A 20467-nucleotide genomic window follows, 5' to 3' on the forward strand; every position below is an offset into this window, starting at 1 on the left:
TGCTCCCAGACCCTGTGGGCGGGGGGGCCAGACGTGTGTGAAGATAGGGGTGTGCCAGGGGTTGTGGGTTTGTGCCCACCTGGTGTGCCAAACAAACAAAAAGTAATAAAAAAAAATAGAGATGTGCACAGGACGTCGTGATTCTCTTTGGGGGCATGCCTCCCGACCCGGCCCACGAGCGTCAGGAAATTCCCAGAGGCATCTGGGACCTGAACGTCAAGTAGGAGTTCATCAGGAAAAGAGTGGGGAGAAGCATGCGGAGATGGAACAGCATGTGCAAACGCCCTGGGGTTGGAACGAGATTGGTGGGTTGCAGGAGAAAGGCTCAAGTTGTCAGAGCAGCTGCCAGGTGGGTAGTTCTGAGGTGGAGCCAGGGAGCTGGCCTGAGTCTCCTGCTACCCGTCCAGGGAGATGGGGGGTGGGGATCTTGTCTGGAACGGCCTGGCACACGGCACAGCCTCTTTCTCCCTGGGGCCTTGTGGCAGGAGCCCTGATGTCTTCGCTGGAGTGGTCTCTTCCAGGCTAGATTCTGTTCTCAGCCCCCATCACAGCCGACAAGCCTGGGGGTGCTGTGACCGCCTCTGGGGCCCAGCTGACCATCACTGGCCCCACCTCCCACACTGTGCCTATATCCTTGGCCCTTCGTGTGCCCAGCACACCACTGGGCCTCCCTGCCCTTGACCCCGTGGCTGTGACCCTAATAAGTGATTCCCGAGGCGCCTGGGGGCTCGGTCAGTTAAGCGTCGCGGCTCAGGTCAGGATCTCACAGTCTGTGGGTTTGAGCCCCACATCGGGGTCTGTGCCGACAGCTCGGAGCCTGGAGCCTGCTTCCGACTCTGTGTCCCTCTCTCTGTCCCTCCCCTGCTCATGCTCTCTCTCGCTCTCTCTCAAAAAATAACTAATAAACATTAAGAAGCGATGCCCATCCTCTTCTCGACACCGATTTCTGCTTTGCTGGGCAGGCGGGGCTGGCAGCAGGAGTTCATGGGCGCTAACTGGCAGTGTGGTCTCCACCCCGAGGGGCCTGTGTTCACTGAATTCTCTCGCAGTCCTGAGAGGCGGGGGCTGTTCTCTCCAGCAGACAGAGGGAGGGGCCGCCACGGCTCAGAGAGGTTGGGTAACTCGCCTGCAGACACACAGCCGGTGTGAGCTTTGATCCCAAGTCAGATTCCCCTGGACCATCTCTCGTTTGTGCGGAGAATATATTGTACAGCAAGGTCAAAAGACACACGAGAAACTGGTGATGGACTCTTTGCCACTTGAGTCACAGAAGGCTAATGTGCGCCACGTAGAAAGACCTATAGTATAAATATTACTCATATTACAATAATATGCTAATGTGAAAATAATTATATACTATGTATTATAGTTTCTTAAGCTAAATAAAATTCTATTGAAATAGATCATACATATTTATTGTAAATCACTATATGTCTACAACATGTATACTTCATAACATATAATAAAATATGACAGTGAAGCTCATATATAAAGAGTGCCTAAAGCCAATAACAACAGCCCGATCGTACAGGTAGAGGCTGTAAGCAGACCGTTCAGAGCAGAGAAAGACAAAAGCCTCTTGACGAGGTGGGGACAGCCTCACCCTCACTGGTTTGCACGAGAGACTGAGCAACCTCCCCGGAGACCCTGTCTTTTGACGAGGACACAGACACAAAGCTGCTGAGAACAGTGCGGGCGTCCCCCTCGGCGGGCGGGCGACGAGGCATCTTCCCGCTGCAAACAATCCGTGTTCCCAGCAGGAGGCCACCAGGGGAGTCACAGCCGTGTGGAAGGTACAGAGTCCTCGGGTCACTGCCCTGAGGGGTCTTCATGGGACAGCGGAGAGCAGTGTGTGTGGCGGGGGGACACCTGTCGCCGGCTGCTCGAAGCACCAACCAGGAAGCCCGCGAACATGCGGGGTGAGGTGGGCAGAGGGGCGCGGATTGCACAGTGACCCCCATCTTTCCAGCAGGGACTGTTTACACATTTTTTAGACCGTTGAACCTTACGAGGGTGGAAGTAAAATTTAAAAATTAAGAATAAAGAGCAGCAACGCACCGGCGTGCGCCCGGCGGGGCCAGGACTTGGGTGATGCTGTGTCCGGACAACTGTCAGCGCTGCCGACCTGAGGTCACCAGAGATCACCTGGGGTCCGAGGCAAACACGGGCCTCAAACCCCGGGGCTCTGCCCTCTCCCAGCAGCTGCGTGGGGGCTCCGTGCTTATTCTCCAACTCGATCGTGAGGAAAGGGGCCCGCGGGGGCCAGCCCTCTGCCCGGAGCGGTCTCCCGGCCCCCAGCCCTGACCCCGGGTGTCCCAATGCCGCCCAGCACCCCCAGAAGCCCCCAGTGCTCACCCAGACTGGCCACCAAGGTTAGTCGAGTTGCCATTAACCCACTTGGCAGATGGAGAGGCTGAGGCCCAGAGAGGAACGTCAGGGTGCATGAACCTAGCTTGGTTCAGGGGCCCCGCCTGGACCCAAAAGAGGTCATTCGCTGCCCGCTCATTGTCCAGAAGGGGAACTGAGGCTGAGGGGGTGGGGGCCCCACACGGACACACTCGGGAGGGAAGACAGAGGGACACAGAGACGCTACAGGCTGAGCCTCCCGCGCTTTCCCTGGACGCCGGGGAGTTCGCTCGGGTCCCGCCGGCCCCCACCGGCCACCCGGCCCAGCCCTCGGCCGTTGCCTGTTGCGTCACCCACAGTTGGAGCCGGAGGGGCCGAGGCCACAGCTTCCAGGCCCCACTTCCCCTCCGCCCGCCCAGCCCAGCCCAGCCCCTTGGAGGAGCCCCCAGCGCTCCACACCGCCTCACACCACGCCTCTGCCTCCAGGCAGCCCCTGGCCCTGCGGTCGCCTGCCTGCCCCCCCCCCAGGTCTCCGTGTGCTGCACACCCAGAGCAGAGCACTTGCAGGGGGTCATGAGGGCCAGGGCCCGCCCGCTTTCCGGCAGATCTTTTTTTTTTTCCTTCAGTTTTATTTAATTGCACCTCACGTTCCGTAGAGCTGATCCATTTAACGATTCCGTGGCATATGGTACATTCACAAAGTTGTGCAACCACCACCTCTGATTCCAGAACATTCCACCACCCCCGCCAAAAGGAAGCCCCATCTCCACCAGCAGTCACAGCCCCCTCCGCCAGCCCCATCGGCCATCACCTCCCCCGGCAAACCCCCCGCAGCCCCCTGCCCCCGCGAGCCCCCTTCCCGTCCGTGGATGAGCCCGTTCTGGACGTTTCGCGCACGCGGACTCACACCCCGCGGGGCCTCTCGTGTCGGGTTCCCTCCCTGAGCGTCGTCGCGTGTCCGGGGTCCGTCCGCAGGGCGGCGGGGTCGGGCGCCTCGCTCCTGCTCGCGGCCGAGGGACGTGCGCGTGCTCGGGGACGCGGTCATCAGTGCGCGTGCGCGTGCACGGTGGCTGCACCTGAGGGACGTGCGCGTGCGCGGCGGACACGTTGTGTTTGTCCCTCATCCCTGTTACACTCCTGTTTGTATTGGGTAATTGAAGCCCTGTGGGGGAGGGCTGTTCTCATCGTTCCCACTTAGCAGGTGGGGAAACTGAGGCTCAAGAGGCGGTATTTCCAGCCCAGAATCACAAAGCCCAGCAGAATTTGAACCCAGGCAGCAGGTGCATGTCTACTCCCAGAAGAGCCTGGGAACGAGGAGGGGCCGCGTGACCTGCCGGGAAGGGAGGGGACGGTGGGGGTGGTGATGATAGTGATAGGTGGCAGTGACGGGTGGTGGTGACGGTGACAGGTGGTGACAGTGATGGCGACAGGTGTCGGTGGTGGTGACGGTGACAGGCAGCGCCCCCGCTTCCCTCACCCTCCCCGTGGGCGGAGCACTTTCCAAACAACCAGCCTATCCCTGCCCACTTCACGGGTGGGGGTGGAGGACCCAGGCGGCTCGCCGCAGCCGGCACGGCGGGCCCGGGGGCACACGGGGCGCGTACTGGTGACGGGGGCGCCCCGAGGTGGCTGGACTGATGTAAGGGTTCAGCCAATGTCTGTAGGAGGACAGGAGGAGGGGAACCAGCCCTGCTTGCTGTGGGCAGCAGACCCTGGGGCGAACATTCCAGAAACAGGCTGCCTGCGTTCCGAGGGGAAAGCCCCCAGGTCAGTACCGTCAGCAGTAAGTTGATGGTCGCCCTGGGGCGGGGAGGTGGTGCCCGGGAGGACGCGGCCACCCGCCCATGGGACTCCTGACGCATCACAAGGGACAGGAAAGCTGTGTGCCGTCCCGCGCGGAGGAGACACCAGGGCCAGACGGGGATCGGTGCCCGAGCTGCAGGAGATCCACGAGGAGCCGATCGGAACCAGCCTTCACTCCGGCCGCGTTTCCAGGGAAGCTGGGGGTGGCAAACCTGGGAATTCTGGGGACTTCTGTGAGCTTGAAACCATTTCAAAATGAAACGTTAAAAAGCATTTTTTTGGTCCCCAAGTTTGGTGAGCTCTTCTCTCTCTGTTTCTGTATGTTTGTGCTTTTCATAATAATGACTATTTATAAATAAGCCCTAATATCTCCTTCTTTCCCGGCTTCTCCCTCTGGGCCCTGCAGCCCCTGGAGTGTTCTCTGTGGGGGCGTCCTGGACGCTGTGGGGGTGGAACAGAATCCCTGAACCCCACCCCCTCGATGCCAGGAGTCCCCCCGACCCCGTGATAACCACAGACATTGCCCAGGGGTCCCCTGGGGCAGAATCACCCCAGGAAAGAGCCCCTGCCTGAGAAGGCAAAGTGAATCTGTAATGGGTAAGGTGGCAGAGATGTTTCTGTGGGTCTCAGGAGGGCACACGGCTCTGTGGCCCCCAGCACCCACCTGAGTGGGGCCCACTCCAGTCCCTAGACATGCAGGCCACATTCTGCCTTGCTGGGGCCGCAGGGACCCTGAGAGGGAAGGGGTGCAGGGCGTCTGAGAGATGCCTCTTGGAGTCAGGACCCCTGGGCCCCGCCCCTGCATGCTCCGCGGACTGTGCTTCTGACCCCTGTGGCCCCAAAGATGCAAGGAGGATGTGAGGACAGCAGCCCAGGGGTGGGACCGCCCCAACGGCCTCCCCAGCTGGGGAGGGGGCAGAAAGGGTGGCAGGCGGGGTGACCCTGGAGCCCCTGCCCAACCACGACCTACAGCCACCTACTCGGTGGCTCTGCCCTCGCACCCGTCTCACTGGCAGTGTGTCGGGCCACGCGTCCATCTGTCTGTCTGGACGCTGCTGATTCTGGGGGAGTGTCCACTCAAGCCAGCCAGTGAAATGGGGACACTGAGGCGGGACCAGGCCAGGACTCTGTCTGCCCCTTGGGATGCGTGCCCCAGGGGGAGGGGAAGAAGAGAGAATGGGGGGGTCTCTGGGCCATTCGACTGTTTCCCCACCTGTAAAACGGGCAAGTTACATGCGAGCCATGAGCTCCTGAGCCTTGGCCGGCACAGCAAGTGCTCAGTGAGTGTGTGTGGGTCTGGGTGGGGGGGGACGCGCGGGGGCAGGTGAATGATGTAAGTGCCAGAGGAGGGGCAGGAGCCAGAGGCCCTCCAGAGCCCTCATCCTGATGAAGATGTTCCATGACTCAGTTTGTTCATCTGCAAAATGGGTCGCCTCACCGGCTTCCCCCCAACCCCATCCTTCTTAGAAACCTCCCTGGCCTTCCAGACCGGGTGCCACCGTCCCCAGGGAACCTTCTGAAACAGCAAGGATCCCAGCTGCCGGGCTCTCTGGCCCCAGCAGTGGCTGTCTGCCAGGCCCGGCCCCGTTCCACCAGCAGACCGCAGCCCCCTGTGCTGTAAGCCACAGGATACCCATTGTGCAGATGGGGACACAGACTCGGAGAGGCCACGCGCCAGGGTCGAGGTCGCACCGTGGCTCTGCCCACCCCACCCCCCAGAGACCATGGGTGGGCACAACGCTGAGCCCCACTCACGGCCCTCCTTGGCGGGCATCCACCCAAGCTCCGTGCTGCTCACTGCCCACTGCCTGGGGACCCATGAGTGCGTGCAGGCGGCCCTGCCCTGGGTCACCCCATTCCAAACTGGGCGATGCACTTCCCCTGCTCTGCAGCCTGAGCCGCTCCTCTCCCTGGTATCGGGACAGCCCTCTCCCTGGTATCCCTCCCAGCCCCGGGAGGGCTGGGCTCACAGGTGTCCTGACCTCAGGCCCCAGCGTCCCTCTTGTTGGCAACTCAGGGCCAAGGGTGCAGAGCAGGCTGTCAGGACGTCCTGGGGAGGCTGTGGGGGGTTACCGAGGGGGCTGTGCTTTGGGTCTCACAGGGCAGGGGGCACCAGTGAGTGTGGGGGGGGCCAAGGGATGGGCACCCCGGTCCCTCAGAAACTCCATCCTGGTGAGGGCGGTGCCCGGGCCCTCCACCTACAGACCCCCAGCCCATCCGGCCAAGGTCAGCGTCACTCACCTGTTTGAAATCAACTACAGTCCAGGACCCAGAGCAGAAGCTCAAAGACATTCCCCTCCTATAGGCGGGTGGGCAGAGCCAGCAGGCCCGTGGGACCTCTGTCATTCATCCTGCAGTAAACATTTATGGAGCGCCTACTGTATACAAAGCCCTGTGCAGATGCGGGGACACAGCCTGGCATACAGCAGGCTTGGTGGGGAGAGAGCCACCCAGGGAGCCCAGAATTGCCCTTTGGGCACATGGGACCCCGCCCCCCGCCCCACCTCCCAGCCCTGCCCAGGCCGCCCCCGGAGACCTCACCCAAGTCTTGGTGTCACCCTCACTCTATTTGGTGCGACTCCGCCCTCCTCTGGGTTACGTTGACCATCAGGCCATACTTCCTTCAACTATACCTTCCCTCCACCTCCTCCCGGCCCTGCCACCCTGAAAATCAGGCGCCTGGGCGGAGGCAGGACCCCAGGGCCAGCACAGGACCAAGAATACGGTTGGTTTTGCAAGTGAATTATGTGCCAGTGACAAATGTTACAAAGAGGGGCTCCACGTGGCAGGGTCCCTGGAGGAGGTCCTTCCTGCCAGCACTCGGCCCCAGCTGGACCTCCAGCCACCCTCTATGCCCAGGTCGTGGGGGCCCATGGCACCCGGCGCCTGGCCGTGGTGGGGGATTCCGGCACCTTGCTCAGGTTGTACAGGAGCCCGAAGGCACTGTGGCCACGGAACGCGTGAGTGTCGCAGCTCCGGCATCTGCTGTGGCCATGCCCACCTGGCTCTCGGCACCCGGAGCCTCGGTCCCATGGCTGGAGGAACTCACGAGAGGCCCAGGGGAAGGCGGGGGGGGGGCTTCAGCAGGCTGACGTGTGGAGCGGCCTCACCCCCACAGCCTTCGTGGGTCTGGGGGCTCTCCCACCTCGGGGGCAGGTGTGGGTGACCAGTCCAGTGTTTTCTGGCAGCCACACCCAGAATCCAGGGGTCCAGGTATACAGTAGGAGGCCAGTAAACATCTGCTCCCCTCTGGCGTGGCCCTATCTCTCTCCTTGTCCACGTGTCCTAAAGAAAATTCCAGACTCAACACATTTCACCCCTAAGTGGCGCAAGACCACTCCCAGCCCCCTTTCCCTGACGTAGTCACATCCTGGCCACCTCGCCCAGCCTGGGTGACTGACCGACCGGTTCCCTCCCCGCCTGGGGGACTCAGCAGCCGCTACCCTCCGTGGTCCAGGAATGAACTTCCCAGGAGCGCTCCAACTTCTTTGCTCCCGCCTCCCATACGTACAGGGGCTAAACTGGGGCTGTGCCGAGCAGTGCAGGGGGGAGGGCCACCCCCTCCCACGGGGGCCCCAAGCGTGAGGCCAGCGAGCCCTGAGGTGGGAGCTTGGACACAGGGTGGCCTCAGAAAGGGACTTCTTCCACTCCTGGGCCCACAGACGGCCCTTTGCACCGCCCACCCCTACGGGGCTCTCAGGAGCCCCGGGTTCCTGTCTGTCCTTCCCACGTGGGGAGAGGGCCGAGGGCTGCACGCCTGAGCCCCAAACTCGGGCTGGGGGGGCTGGGGAGAGGCCTGGAGATCAGTAGAGGGCCCAGGTCACAGTGTTCTCACTGACTGGACGCACACGGATGGGGGTTTTAATCCAGCCCTGCCCGGGCGACCCTGGTTAAGTCGATGTCCATCTCTGCCTCAGTTTCCTTGTCTGGAGTCACCCCAGGCATTTCCCAGAACTGTCCAAGGAGCCTCACCCTGGCCCTCAGGGATGGTGACACTGTGCCCACCCCTGCGTCCGTCTCCCAGCTCGGGGACTGCTTGAGGACCAGGCCGTGATAACATGGAGTGCCCGGGGCCTGGGGGGCTCTTGATCCAAGCGGGGACGGCACAGGGGTTATTAGGGAAGCTTCCTGGAGGAGGTGGTGATGCCTGGGCTGAGTGCCCCGCACGAACAGGACTCTCGGGAGGGTTGCCAGGCTGTTCAGTGCGGCTGGAAGGCAGCAAGGCAGGGGGGCAGAGGAGGAGAGCGGGTCGGGGAGGGGAGGGGGCGGCATGCGGGGCCGCGGAAAGGAAGTAGGGTGGGCCTGGAGGCGAGGTCTGAGGCAGGAAGAGGTGAAGGTCATCGGCCAGCTGTGGAGCAGGAGACGGGTCGTAGCGATGAGGCCATTAAGGCTCAGAGAGGGGCCGACCCGCTGAGGGGACACAGAATTGGAAGGCAGCCCTTTCCTTATTGATTTACTCTGCTGCCACCTGGTGGCAGCATGCAAATTCAAGCAAGAGCGAGAGCTCTGGGCCGGCCCTCTCTCCAACCGCCCCAGGGGAGGAGCTGCTACGGTTCACAGCCGCGGTGCCAGGAACAAATCGTTGCCAAACCCCAGGAAATGTATGCTGGTGAGCGTCGGAGGAGGCCAGGAATTTCCCGAATTTCCCAGGAGCCCAAGGCAGGGAAGCGGTTCCTATAGAAAGCCCAGAGGGGCCTTTGGTGCCCAGAGATGGGGGCGAACGAGGCTCGTTGGAGGGGATGTCGACTGAGCTCATTGCTGGGAACAGAAAGACCCAGAAAGTGCGGCCCCCGGTGTTTCCCATGGGCTCAGGCGTGTGAAGCCGGCCAGGATCGGTCTGCACAAGGCAAAGACGAGAGCCCGGCGGGGAGGCGAGGACCGGGGCTTCGGGTGGATTTGCCAGAGCTTGGCTGGGGTGGTACAGATTCAGGCAGCCACAAAACCACAGGAACAATGCAGGGGCCGCCTCGTGAACCCAGTGCCTGTCGTGCGGGCACCGCACCCGGTCACCACCCCTGTGATCTCGAATTAGAAGCTTCCCAGCCTGCAGCCCTCCAGGCCCTCAGCACCCTGCCCTCCTGATGGCGGTTAATGGCTAACAGGCCCTCAAGGACGGCACTTTCTCAGCTGCGGACTCTGCAAACCTTCATTTAATCCCTGCGTCCGGCCTCAGATGGAGCCTAGTGTTCAGACCTCCATCCGATGGGCGAGGACACGGAGGCGGGGAGGGGTCGAGTCGGTGGCCGGGGCTGGTGCAGTGGGCAAGTGGCCACACTAGGGAACGAGCCCAGAGTCAACACGTAACCACCACGACACGGATGAACCTAGTATACAGGTGGTGCTCGATAGAGGCAGCTTTGGTTAAATCTGCTCTCCCTGCCAGAGCCACGTCCTCCTCCCCCATCCCCAGACTGCAAGCGCGGGCTTACTAAGTGCTCTGTGGGTGGGGGGGACCCTGCCACAGGGACAGGAGGGTCGATGTGCCTCAGGCCAAGGCAGGGAGAAAGGGCAGGGGCCGAGCACCCGCTGTGTGCAGGGCTCCGGAGGGCAGGGCCGTCACCCTCATCTCTGGGGGCCATGGGGTTGGCTCGCCTGTGGCCACAGGCTGAGGGAGCCTGGGGACCAACTGGGCCCCGGCTGAGGCGCTGGCTCTGGGCGCCCCTGGGGCCCCGGCCCGCCCATTCCCACAGCGGATCCGTTGGCTCCCTCCCCGCACCCTGCCCGAGTCCCGAGCCCCGAGGACGTTGCCTATTGCGACAGCGGCCGTTGGAGCATCCTGGGGGAGGCGGGAAGTGAAACAGGGGTCATGGGGGAGGGGGCTGGGCCCTGGGGACCCTCGGCTGCCCCCGGGCAGAGCACTCCGGCTAACTGGAGGTCAGGCCCAGCTGGGGCCAGGGCACTGGCCGGGCCAGGCTCGGCGGGGGGAGGGGGGGGCTTCAGGGAAGCTCAGGGGGGCTGGGGGTGGGAGCCCCTTCCGAGGACTTGTGCCGGACTCCAGATGCTGACCCCGTGACAGTGAGTTCTTGTGAGCGACAGCCAGAGGGGACGGGCCGCACAAGGCCGTCCTGCTGTGAGCCCTGGGGGCTGGGTGTGGACCCCGGATCCCCCGTGTGGGCAGGAGCCCGTGGGGGAAGCCCCCGCCCTGCCTCAGTCTTCCGTCCCTGCGGAACGTCAGGACACAGACCGTGCAGCATTGTTGACACTATGATAGTGCCCGGGGTAAACTGAGGCACGCGGGGGCCCCAGCCAGCGTCCTCTGGGCCTAGGGTGCCATTTTCAGTAAAAACACAGGACACCCAGGTCAATGTGAGTGTCGGGGAAGCGAGGACTAACTTCGTGGCGGCGGGGGGGGGTGTCCTGTGCAGAACTGGGGATACACTTCTACTGAAAGACATTGCGTATCTGACCTTCCCATTTAATTGTGTGGTCCTGGCCGTGGGACTCATCCAGTGACCCTGCCGGAGCCAACCCCGGCCCCTTGCACCCCCCCAACTCTGGGCGGGGGAGAGGAAGTGGGGACACCTGGCCCCACCGTGGGGCAAGGGCAACGGCCTCCGGGGATGGGGGCTATAAGAGGGGCAGGTGGGCACAGGGGTCAGAGACGCCAGAGCCCCAGCCCGACCATGACCCCAAGCCGCAGATCTGCCGGCCCTGCCCTCGCCCCCGTGCTGCTGGCCATGCTGCTGGGTGGTGAGTGCGGCCACGTGTCTGTCCGTCTGTCTGTCCCCAGGCATCTTGGCCTCTCCGCTTGTCCTGGGCCCTCGTGGCCCCTCATCCTCGTGGGAAGGGGACCGCCGTGACGAGCAGGCCTGTTTCCAGAGCAGGACAGTGAGGCTGTGGGTGGCGAGGCCGGCACGGGAGCCCAGAGCTGGGGTGCGAACCCCCTGGGGACCCCGAAGCCACTATGTCTAAAGAGCTGTGCTCTGGCGGGGTGGTAGGGTGGTGGCAGGCACCCCCCCCTCCCCGTGCCTCAGTTTCCTCATCTGGATGCATCGGCCGCGGGCCAGGGCTCCTGCATGGTACTCACCACCCTCCCCCCGTGTGTCCTCAGGCCCTGCACTGGCCTCGGAGATCGTGGGCGGCCGCCCGGCCCGGCCCCACGCGTGGCCCTTCATGGTGTCTCTGCAGCTGCGTGGAGGCCACTTCTGTGGTGGCACACTCATCGCCCCGAACTTCGTCATGTCGGCTGCCCACTGCGTGGACGGCCTGTGAGTCACCCCAGCTCACGCCTCCCTTTCTCACAGCCCCGTTGCCGCATGTATCTAACGGGAAGGAAGTGAGACCTCCCAGGGGCGGGGCCGCATTAGCGCACCTGCCAGGCCGGGCCCTCCTGGGCTGGTGGGGGGGGGGGAAGTAGGCTGGGCCCTCCTGAGCTGGGTGGGGGGCAGGCCGGGCCCTCCTGGGCTGGGGGGGGGGGTCAGGCCGGGCCCTCCTGGGCTGGGGGGTGGGGCAGGCCGGGCCCTCCTGGGCTGGCGGGGGGGAAGTGGTCAGGCCAGGCCCTCCTGGGCTGGGGGGGGGGAAGTAGTCAGGCTGGGCCCTCCTGAGCTGGGTGGGGGGCAGGCCGGGCCCTCCTGGGCTGGGGGGGGGTCAGGCCGGGCCCTCCTGGGCTGGGGGGTGGGGCAGGCCGGGCCCTCCTGGGCTGGCGGGGGAAGTGGTCAGGCCAGGCCCTCCTGGGCTGGGGGGGGTCAGGCGGGGCCCTCCTGGGCTGGCGGGGGGAAGTGGTCAGGCCGGGCCCTCCTGGGCTGGGGGGGGGGCAGGCCAGGCCCTCCTGGGTGGGGGTCACAGCTGAGCTCGGGGTCTCTCCGCGCTCCCAACCACCAGGGCCACCTCGAATCGCCTCCTGCCTCTTCCCTGCTGCAGGAACTTCCGGTCGGTGGTGGCGGTGCTGGGGGCACATGACCTGCGGCGGCGAGAGCCCACCAGGCAAATGTTCACCATCCAGCGGGTCTTTGAAAACGGCTTCGACCCCCAGAGGCTGCTGAACGACATCGTGATTCTCCAGGTGCAAGGCCGGCTGGGCGGGGAGGGGACACCCAGGGGGCAGGAGGCTTGGGGAGGGTGCAGAGGCGGGAAGACTGGGGGGCCCAGAACGGGAGGCCTGCGTCAAACCCCCGCTCTAGCTGGGTAGGTCGCCTCTCTGTGCCTCAGCCCCCACCCCGTGACGTGGAGAAACCAATCCCACCTGGCGGGCTGCTGAGGGCACAGGGTGCAGAAGGCTGGGAGCGGCTGTCCGTGGGCAGACTTATTATCCGTGTGGCCGGGCACGGGGACCGTGCCTGTCTTTGTGACATGGGGTGACATTCCCCACATTCAGCCGGCGGGAGACTCCCTTCCCCACTGCTTGCAAACTTAAGGGTTATTCTCTGGGAATGTTCTAGAACAAGGGAAGTGTCGCCGCTGTTGCCCAGTGTTTTATTGGTTACCCACTGCATACAGACATGGCCGGGGGCGCCTGAGGGGCTCAGTCGGTTGAGCGTCCGACTTCAGCTCAGGTCGTGATCTCACAGTTCGTGGGTTCGAGCCCCGCGTCAGCTCTGTGCTGACAGCTCAGGGCCTGGAGCTGCTTCGGATTCTGTGTCTCTGTCTCTCTCTCTCTGCCCCTCCCCTGCTCATGCTCATGCTCATGCTCTGTCTCCCGCTCTCAAAAATAAATAAACATTATTTTTTTTTAAATATTTACACAAAGACATGTCCAGAGATGCTCTGAACCACTGCAGCTGCTCCCACTAGACAGATGGGGAAACTGAGGCCCGGGGAGGGGAAGGTCATGGCCCACCACCCCCTGTGACGCTCTCTGTTCCACCCGCCACAGCTCAATGGGTCAGCCACCATCAACAGCAACGTACGGGTGGCCAGGCTGCCTGCCCAGAATCAAGGTGTGGGCAGTGGGGTGCAGTGCCTGGCCATGGGCTGGGGCCAGCTGGGCACAACCCAGCCACCGCCCAACATCCTGCAGGAGCTCAACGTGACCGTGGTGACCACCCTGTGCCCCCGTTCCAACGTGTGCACGCTGGTGCCACGCCGGCAGGCCGGCATCTGCTTTGTACGTACCCGGGTCCCCCGGTCCCCACCCCGGTCCCCTCCTGGGTGCCCCCCCCCCCCGCTCCCGCCTGGGCCACGGCCAGAGCCCTGGAAGGCCAGCCTTCCGACCCTGTCTGTGTCCGCAGGGGGACTCGGGGGGGCCCCTGGTCTGCAACGGGCTGATTCAGGGCATCGACTCCTTCATCCGTGGAAGCTGTGGCTCCGGCTTCTACCCAGACGCCTTCGCGCCGGTGGCACAGTTCGCCAACTGGATCGACTCCATCATCCGTCGCCAGGACGACCGCCCCTTGGTGCATCCCAGGGACCCTGCGAGCAGGACCCTCTAGAAAGCGCGCCGCTGGCTGGGCCCTGCCCACGGTGACAATAAAAGCCTCTTGGTTTTCGTAAGAATGCGTGTGTTTCTTGGTTGTACACGGGGGCCCCAGAGTGGTCCGGAAAGTGTCTCGTGGGCGTGTCGCCTCCAAACGGCAGCAAGTTTGGGGCCCTGGGGTAAGAAGACCTTCCCCACCCTCCACAAAGGATGCCAGCTGCCACCCGGGTTCCCAGCGTCACCGGATTGAGTCACTGCTCACGCGGCACAGGGACCGGTCCAAGTCTCTGCCACCGTTCACTCATCCGGCCCTCTCTCCGGCCCTTGAGGCGAGTCCTAGCCCTGCCCCATTTTACAGGCAAAGAAGTCGAGGTACAGACAGGCGTGAAGCTGTGCTCGGCAGGCAGCCTCGGTTTGAGTCCCAGCTACGTTGGGCACCTGTCTTTCCCTGAGCCTCGGGTTCCCTGCAGGAAGGAGTGAGGGGAGGGGTTCGGGTCCCACACCGGCCTCGGCCTCACGAACCCTGCCCGCCCCCCCACTGGAGGTCAACGGCCTGGGCCCTGCCGCACGGTTCTGGCCTCTGGGGCTCCCTCTGCCTTGGGGTGCTCCCCTCCCACAGCTCCGCCCAAGCGCTGGCCGGGGCTCAGTCGGTCAGTCACTCTTCCAACCCAGCCCTGCAGGCTGGCGGTCGTTGGTTCGTTCGGCGCCGGGCGGGGAGTGTTCAGGGTTATTTATTGAAGACGTTCCAAATTTTGTTGCAGTTTCCAACTCTTACATAACCTGGACTCCATAGCCTAATGGGCTTTTGTTTCCAGTTTCTGATTTCAATAAGGAAACATGTTAGGATCTAACAAATCGCACTGGCTACATTTTTTCTATTCTCTGTGTCTGAAACAGTCCACAGCAAAGAGGAAAGCCGTAGACGGAAGATACCGTGCAATGTGCCCACTGGGGATGTCCAAGGCGCGACCCGCCCTTGCGTTCCCAGCACTGCCCCCCTCCATGGGTTCATGAGACATTGATCCATCGTCCTGACCTTATAAAGGGTCACGCAACCCATTCTGCTCATCAGAACCTGCCAACCCTTGCTCGCAGTGATTGGCTTGGGAAGGGCCATGTGATCAAAGCTCGGCTAACCAGAGGCGGCCTTGAGAAACTGGCTGGAGTGATGGGGAATTGGGAGAGGGGCCCACTGAGCCACTGGGCTGAGTCTGGGGCCCCTGGGCCCACAACAGGGGAGCCCGCTGAGGAGAAAAATCACCAAGGAGGAAAGGACAACTAGAGACAGAGACACCTGATAGCGGGCAGGCACCTGGATCAGGCTACACCTGAGAGCAGTCCCTGCACTTTCCATTTAAATTTCCGTGTTGAAGACCCCACCTGGCTCAGCTTGTTTTTTCTGTCATTTGTATCTGACGCACCCCCTTTCTAACATTCCATTTGTTGGGGTGTTGGGCCCCAGAGCCAACAGGGACAAGGCTGTCAGGTGACCTTCCCACCCCCACCGACCTCCTCTCTTAGTTGGAGGAGGAAGAGAAAGAAGGGAGGGGCAGAAAAACGGAGGAAGTTGGTTGTTTACAAACTGTGGCCTCCAGCTGCTGTTGCAAAACGTTGGGGGCGGGAAGGGCACTCTGGGGAGCCTGGGCTGGGGGGCTGAGAGTGGGTCCGCCTGAGGGTCTGCGGCCCGCACGGGGACCAGCCCTGGACCTGACACAGAGGCAGGAGTCCCCTCCAGCCGCCTGTCCTCTCGGTGCGGGGCTCCCGTGGAGGGTGGGCACGGAACAGGCAGGCTCCCCTTTGCCCTGCTGGACGGTGGCCACGCAGCAGAGCGAGCCTTGGGAGCCCCGCCCCCTTGCCCGCTCCTACAAGTGTCAGTGCCTGGGGGCCCCAGCCTGAGTCCCCGCTCAGGCCACAGCAGCAGCATGACCGCCTGCCTGGTGCACCTGGTGACGCTGGTCCTCCTGGGCGCAGCCGCGTGTGGTGAGTGACAGGGCCTGGGCCTACCGGGACAGCTGGGAGCCACCTGTCTGGAGGGCGGTCAGCCGCCCCCCCCCCCTGCCATCAGGCAGCAGTGTCCCCGGCTCCAGCAGGTGAATGGAAAGCTCTGAAAAGGAAGGATTTTCCCCAAACTTCGAATATGAAGCCTGAGCTCTCACAGTCCAAGCTCAGCCTCCAGTGAGGGTCAAGTTGTTGGTGCAAACGGCCGGGACTGCTGGGTCTGGTCAGCCACACTTAGCGAATTTGCCCCAGAATCCCCTGCTCCCAGTGGGCCCGGACTGGACTCCAGGCCTGCCCCCCCCCCCCCGACCAGACTCCAGGCTGGGTACCCCCCCACTGGACTGGACTCCAGGCCTGCCCCCCCCTCCGACCGGACTCCAGGCCTGGGCCCCCCCCCCCCACCTGACTGGACTCCAGGCCTGCCTCCCCCCACCGGACTGGACTCCAGGCCTGCCCCCACCCTCCTCACCGGACTTGACTCCAGGCCTGGGCTGCCCGAGGGCCGGGTGGGGCAGGGAGGCCCGCCCCCTGAAGCACACACCTGCCCTCCCTCCCCCAGCGGCGCAGCCCCGGGGGCGAATCCTGGGCGGCCGCGAGGCCGAGTCCCACGCGCGGCCCTACATGGCGTCGGTGCAGGTCAACGGCAAGCACGTGTGCGGCGGCTTCCTGGTGTCCGAGCGGTGGGTGCTGAGCGCGGCGCACTGCGTGGAGGACTTGTGAGTGTCCGGAGCCAGCGGGGGGCTGGGGGGGGGCTGGGAAGGGGGGGACGCGGCTCTCATGTGGACCCCCCCACGCCCAGGGCCGACGGGAAGCTGCAGGTGCTCCTGGGCGCACACTCCCTGTCGCAGCCCGAGCCCTCCAAGCGCCTGTACGACGTGCTCCGCGCAGTGCCCCACCCAGACAGCCGGCCCGACACAATCGACCACGACCTCCTCCTGCTGCAGGTCTGCCGAGCCCAGCCTCAGTCCCGCCTGCTGCACGCGACCCCCGCTGCCCCGCCGCCCGCCCTGACCCCCCGCTCCCGCCCCTTCCCGTAGCTGTCGGAGAAGGCCGAGCTGGGCCCCGCCGTGCAGCCCCTGGCCTGGCAGCGCTTGGACCGCGACGTGGCGGCCGGCACGCTCTGCGACGTGGCCGGCTGGGGCGTGGTCACCCACACGGGCCGCCGGCCGGACCGCCTGCAGCAATTGCAACTGCGGGTCCTCGACCGCGCCACCTGCAACCACCGCACGTACCACGACGGCACCATCACCCAGAGCATGATGTGCGGGGAGAGCAACCGCCGGGACACCTGCAAGGTGGGGGGGGGGCGGGGCGGGGGGGGCGGGGGGAGCAACCGCTGGGACACCTGCAAGGTGGGGGGGCGGGCGGGGGGGGGCGGGGGGAGCAACCGCTGGGACACCTGCAAGGTGGGGGGGGCGGGCGGAGCAACCGCCGGGACACCTGCAAGGTGGGGGGGGCGGGCGGGGGGTGCGGGGGGAGCAACCGCCGGGACACCTGCAAGGGGGGGGGTGCGGGGGTTGGGGTGCGGGGAGATTAACCGCTGGGACACCTGCAAGGTGCGCGGGCGGGGGTCCCTGCAGGCGCGGCTGCAGCGCTCACGGCCCGGCCCGGCCCGCCGTCCTGTCCCCGCAGGGCGACTCCGGGGGCCCGCTGGTGTGCGGGGGCGTGGCCGAGGCCGTGGTCACGTCGGGCTCGCGCGTGTGCGGCAACCGCAAGAAGCCCGGCATCTACACGCGCCTGGCGAGCTACGTGGCCTGGATCGACGGCGTGATGGCCGAGGGCGCGGCCGCTTGACGAGGCCCCGAGGGGCGGCCGACCGGGGTCGCGCAATAAAGCATCCTCTCCTGCACGCTTCCTGCCCGTCCTGAGCACGCGCGGCCGCGCGGGGGCGCCCGTGCTCCTCCACCCGCGGTCCCGGGAGGTGGCGGGGAAGCCGCCCTGCCGGCGAGACCCTGCTCTGGGGGGAGCTTCAGCTTCACAGACCCTCTCGAGTCACTCTGTTCTGTGACCCCCGTCCCGCATCGGGAAACGGAGGCTCAGGTGGGGGGAAGCTCCTGGGCAAAGTCTGGATTCGAACCCAGGATCACAGCCCCGGCGTTCATAGTCACTTCCGGGGGCTTGGGGGCTCCCAGAATGAGGAAGGCTGATGCTTGTCCTAGAGCAGTCACACTGGCGGTCTGAGGGACTCCCTGCCCTCCTGGGTCTCAGTTTACCCTTTCTGGTAAAGGGTCCAGTTTACCCAGGCCCCGAGGCCCCGTGCTTTCTCCCACCTGGATGAGGGGCCATCGAGACCCACACCTGCTGGGGCCCAGGTGGTAAGCGTGGCCCACAAAGGGGGCTCACGACTTCCCTTTTGTTGAAAAGAAGACTGAGGATCTGAGAGGTGAAGTCATGTGCCCACCCCTGGGGATTGTGAATCGGGGGTTTGGAACCGGTGGCCAAGTTTTACTTTTCCACCACAGAGTGTTTACCTTGGAGTCATATGCTCATGCCTACAAAAGCATTTATGGAGCACCTGCTGTGTGCACGGTCCTGGGCTGGGCACCATAGTCACTAAGACCTGCTCATAGTAACTCAAATATCCCATTACACAGGATGTAACTCACTCAGCCCTTCTGATGATGGACATGAGGCTCAGAAATCTCGTGTGTAATTTAAGAAACTGGACACATTTAAATAAGGGGGGGGGGGGGAGAGACAATTGCTGGCCATCCAGACCCGGGAGACTCATTCATTCAATAGGTATTTCCTGGATGAAGTGATGTCAGGGAGTGGCTTTGAGATGATCCAGTTTGGGGGGAAAGTGTGGGTGTGGCTACGATGACTAGATTCAGCAAATAAAAACACGTCCGGTTAAACGGGAATTTCAGAAAAACAACAACTACTTTTGCATGATGAGCGTGTCCCGTGGTATGTGGGACGGCCTTGTACTGAAACGGTATTTGTTGTTCGTTTGAAACTCAAATGCAGCTGCCCCGCTGACGACCTGGCACCTGGAGGGTCAGAGCAGGGCCTGGGGAAGAAGGGCTGGGGGCCGGCGGGCCTGCCCCACAGGAAGGGGGCGGGTTTCCGGGCTGGAGGCACAGTTCGGGCGAGGGCCTGGCGGGAGACATTGTGGCTTCTGCAGCCACGAGGGAAACCGCAGCCCGCTCACCCTGGAGCTCACCCAGCAGCTTCCCCAGACGGGCGGGTTCTCAGGTGCCAGTGAGTGTGGTCGGCCCGTCAGGGGCAGCGGGATGACCCCGAGCCCCGGGCAGGCGCAGGAACGACCTGGGTGTCCAGGGGGCACGGCCCGAGAATAAGAAGCCAAAGGCCGCCCCGGTCCTGCTTTCCCACTTGTTTCTGGAGGTCAGGGCCCCGGTGGGCCCAGGGCAGGGGGTAGGAGTGGTGGTTCGCGTCTGACTAGGGGCTGGCCGGTGTGACATCTCCCGGGGCATCTTCACCCCCCTCCCGTGGTCAGTGTGGGAGCCACAGAAGGTTCCGGTGAACAGTGTGGGGAGGCAGGCCATGAGCTCGGTGGGCACTAAGCCCACAGCAGCACACACATCTTCCGGACGTGGTCCCGGTGGCCGCCTCTGTGACACAGGGCCTCCGCTCTGACGAGGCTGGCCGCACACCCAGCCGGCCGGACTGAGCCGTCTTCACATACTAACTAGAACAGGGCCTTGCTGTTGACCCCAGAGGCAGGCGCTGTGGGGACACACGGGTGTCCCCTGGCGGGCACAGGACGGGAACGCGGGACCTTGCTGACCTAACCCGCCTGGCGAGCTCATCTGGGGCTCGGCAGGGCCCACGGGGGATTGGCCACCGGGATGGCCAGGCGCACCCACGCGACCGTGCTCATCCCGGTTCGCGGGCTGTTCTCGTCCACCCCAAACCTGGGGACAGAGAGCCACCCCCGGGTCACCGTGCTCAGTTTCTGCGGGTCCGGAAGCGGACGGCACAGCGGGGCGGCGTGCTCATGGCAGGGAGGCACAGGTTCCGGGTGGGGGTGGGGGGCCGGGAGCAAGGCCACTTCCAACCGCTCGGGGGTCACACGCACCACTTCTGCGCAGGGCTGGACGCAGGCGTGAGCCCACCCAGACCCGAGGGGGGGGGGGCGCGGACCCCACGTGTCACCCGTGGGGGTGAGTCGTGTCCGTGTCCTAAAACCACAAGTTAACCTGGAGCGGGTGAAACAGGGGTGTAGGACAACGGGCCCTTTGTCCCAACGCAGATGGCTGACAGCACTGGCGGGGTGGCTGGAGGCCTCGTGAGGGACGTGGGCAGCACGGCGTGGGGGCCCGAGAGGGGTGCAGGGACGCCACGACAGGCGACCCCCACCTCAGCCGCGCAGACGGCACAGCAGTGGTGCGGGCACGGTCAGGGGGAAAGGGCCCCCGAAGCAGATCCCCACGGAGGAGAGGCCTCTCCCCTGCTCCCCGCCTACACCTCAGTTAGATGAGCAATTTACACAGAGCCTCCCCTCCACCGGCTCACGGATGGCTGTCAGCAGTGACCACTCAACCGGGGGGGGGGGCTGCCCTCGGGGTCCCCGTGTCACTAAAGGGGCACCAGGCAGTGGTGACCAGCAGGGTGGGAGGCGAGGCGGCTGGCAGAGGCCCAGCCAAGGGCCGGCTCCCTGCCCTTGTCCGCCCCCACCACGCGCCCACCATCAAGGCCCACGGCTCAGACAACAGGCCCTCCGGGGCAACACGGCCCGGGCCTCGGTAAGGGGCTCCGAGCCCCCACTGCCCGGCGAGCCCCACAAGCACAGGTGCAGGGTCTGACCCCCGCAGGGCATCCACCCGCCCCACCCTCCCTGCACCTTCCAGCAAGAAAGCCAGAGAAGCCATTAGCGCTCCACAGGCAGGGCGCCGCGTCCGGAGGCCTGGGGAGCAGGACATAAGCTGGATGCGATTGGGAAAGTGCTCATTGGCAGGAGGCGGGACCCCCGGGGACCAGACCTGAGCTCCCAGAAGCCCAGGG

The 20467-nt window shown here is 64.3% G+C and overlaps 2 protein-coding genes and 2 long non-coding RNA genes across 4 annotated transcripts; 3 read left to right on the plus strand and 1 right to left on the minus strand.

Annotated features, from left to right (window-relative positions):
- Window positions 1–1399: 1399 nt before the first annotated feature.
- On the minus strand, window positions 1400–2743 carry LOC109493422. The gene is made up of 2 exons (XR_002147655.3): window positions 2356–2743; window positions 1400–2004 (listed from the first exon to the last, which is right to left on the minus strand). It is a non-coding gene; the product is annotated as an uncharacterized LOC109493422 (long non-coding RNA).
- Window positions 2744–3449: 706 nt separating this feature from the next.
- LOC109497742 lies at window positions 3450–4422 on the plus strand. The gene is made up of 3 exons (XR_002154162.3): window positions 3450–3626; window positions 4011–4113; window positions 4215–4422. It is a non-coding gene; the product is annotated as an uncharacterized LOC109497742 (long non-coding RNA).
- Window positions 4423–10689: 6267 nt separating this feature from the next.
- ELANE (elastase, neutrophil expressed) lies at window positions 10690–13578 on the plus strand. The gene is made up of 5 exons (XM_003981637.4): window positions 10690–10839; window positions 11201–11357; window positions 12010–12151; window positions 12962–13192; window positions 13317–13578. The coding sequence occupies exons 1-5, from the start codon at window positions 10710–10712 to the stop codon at window positions 13515–13517; spliced, it is 861 nt and encodes a 286-aa protein (XP_003981686.2). The 5' UTR covers window positions 10690–10709; the 3' UTR covers window positions 13518–13578.
- Window positions 13579–15116: 1538 nt separating this feature from the next.
- On the plus strand, window positions 15117–17348 carry CFD (complement factor D). Its single transcript, XM_023242657.2, has 5 exons — window positions 15117–15481; window positions 16059–16215; window positions 16299–16443; window positions 16537–16794; window positions 17132–17348. The coding sequence occupies exons 1-5, from the start codon at window positions 15424–15426 to the stop codon at window positions 17291–17293; spliced, it is 780 nt and encodes a 259-aa protein (XP_023098425.2). The 5' UTR covers window positions 15117–15423; the 3' UTR covers window positions 17294–17348.
- The last annotated feature ends 3119 nt before the right edge of the window (window positions 17349–20467 follow it).

The sequence above is a fragment of the Felis catus genome, chromosome A2 (genome assembly GCF_018350175.1).
Source record: "Felis catus isolate Fca126 chromosome A2, F.catus_Fca126_mat1.0, whole genome shotgun sequence".
Classification (NCBI taxonomy): domain Eukaryota; kingdom Metazoa; phylum Chordata; class Mammalia; order Carnivora; family Felidae; genus Felis; species Felis catus.

What these genes read in the sequence shown, in the direction of transcription:
- ELANE (XM_003981637.4), top strand. Translation starts at nt 10,710, where the DNA reads ATGGGGGCTATAAGAGGGGCAGGTGGGCACAGGGGTCAGAGACGCCAG. An exon ending in GCCCACTGCGTGGACGGCCT is followed by an intron (nt 11,358 to 12,009) that starts GTGAGTCACCCC and finishes TCCCTGCTGCAG; the next exon opens with GAACTTCCGGTCGGTGGTGG. An exon ending in GGCAGGCCGGCATCTGCTTT is followed by an intron (nt 13,193 to 13,316) that starts GTACGTACCCGG and finishes CTGTGTCCGCAG; the next exon opens with GGGGACTCGGGGGGGCCCCT.
- CFD (XM_023242657.2), top strand. Translation starts at nt 15,424, where the DNA reads ATGACCGCCTGCCTGGTGCACCTGGTGACGCTGGTCCTCCTGGGCGCA. An exon ending in GCGCACTGCGTGGAGGACTT is followed by an intron (nt 16,216 to 16,298) that starts GTGAGTGTCCGG and finishes CCCCACGCCCAG; the next exon opens with GGCCGACGGGAAGCTGCAGG. An exon ending in ACGACCTCCTCCTGCTGCAG is followed by an intron (nt 16,444 to 16,536) that starts GTCTGCCGAGCC and finishes CCCTTCCCGTAG; the next exon opens with CTGTCGGAGAAGGCCGAGCT.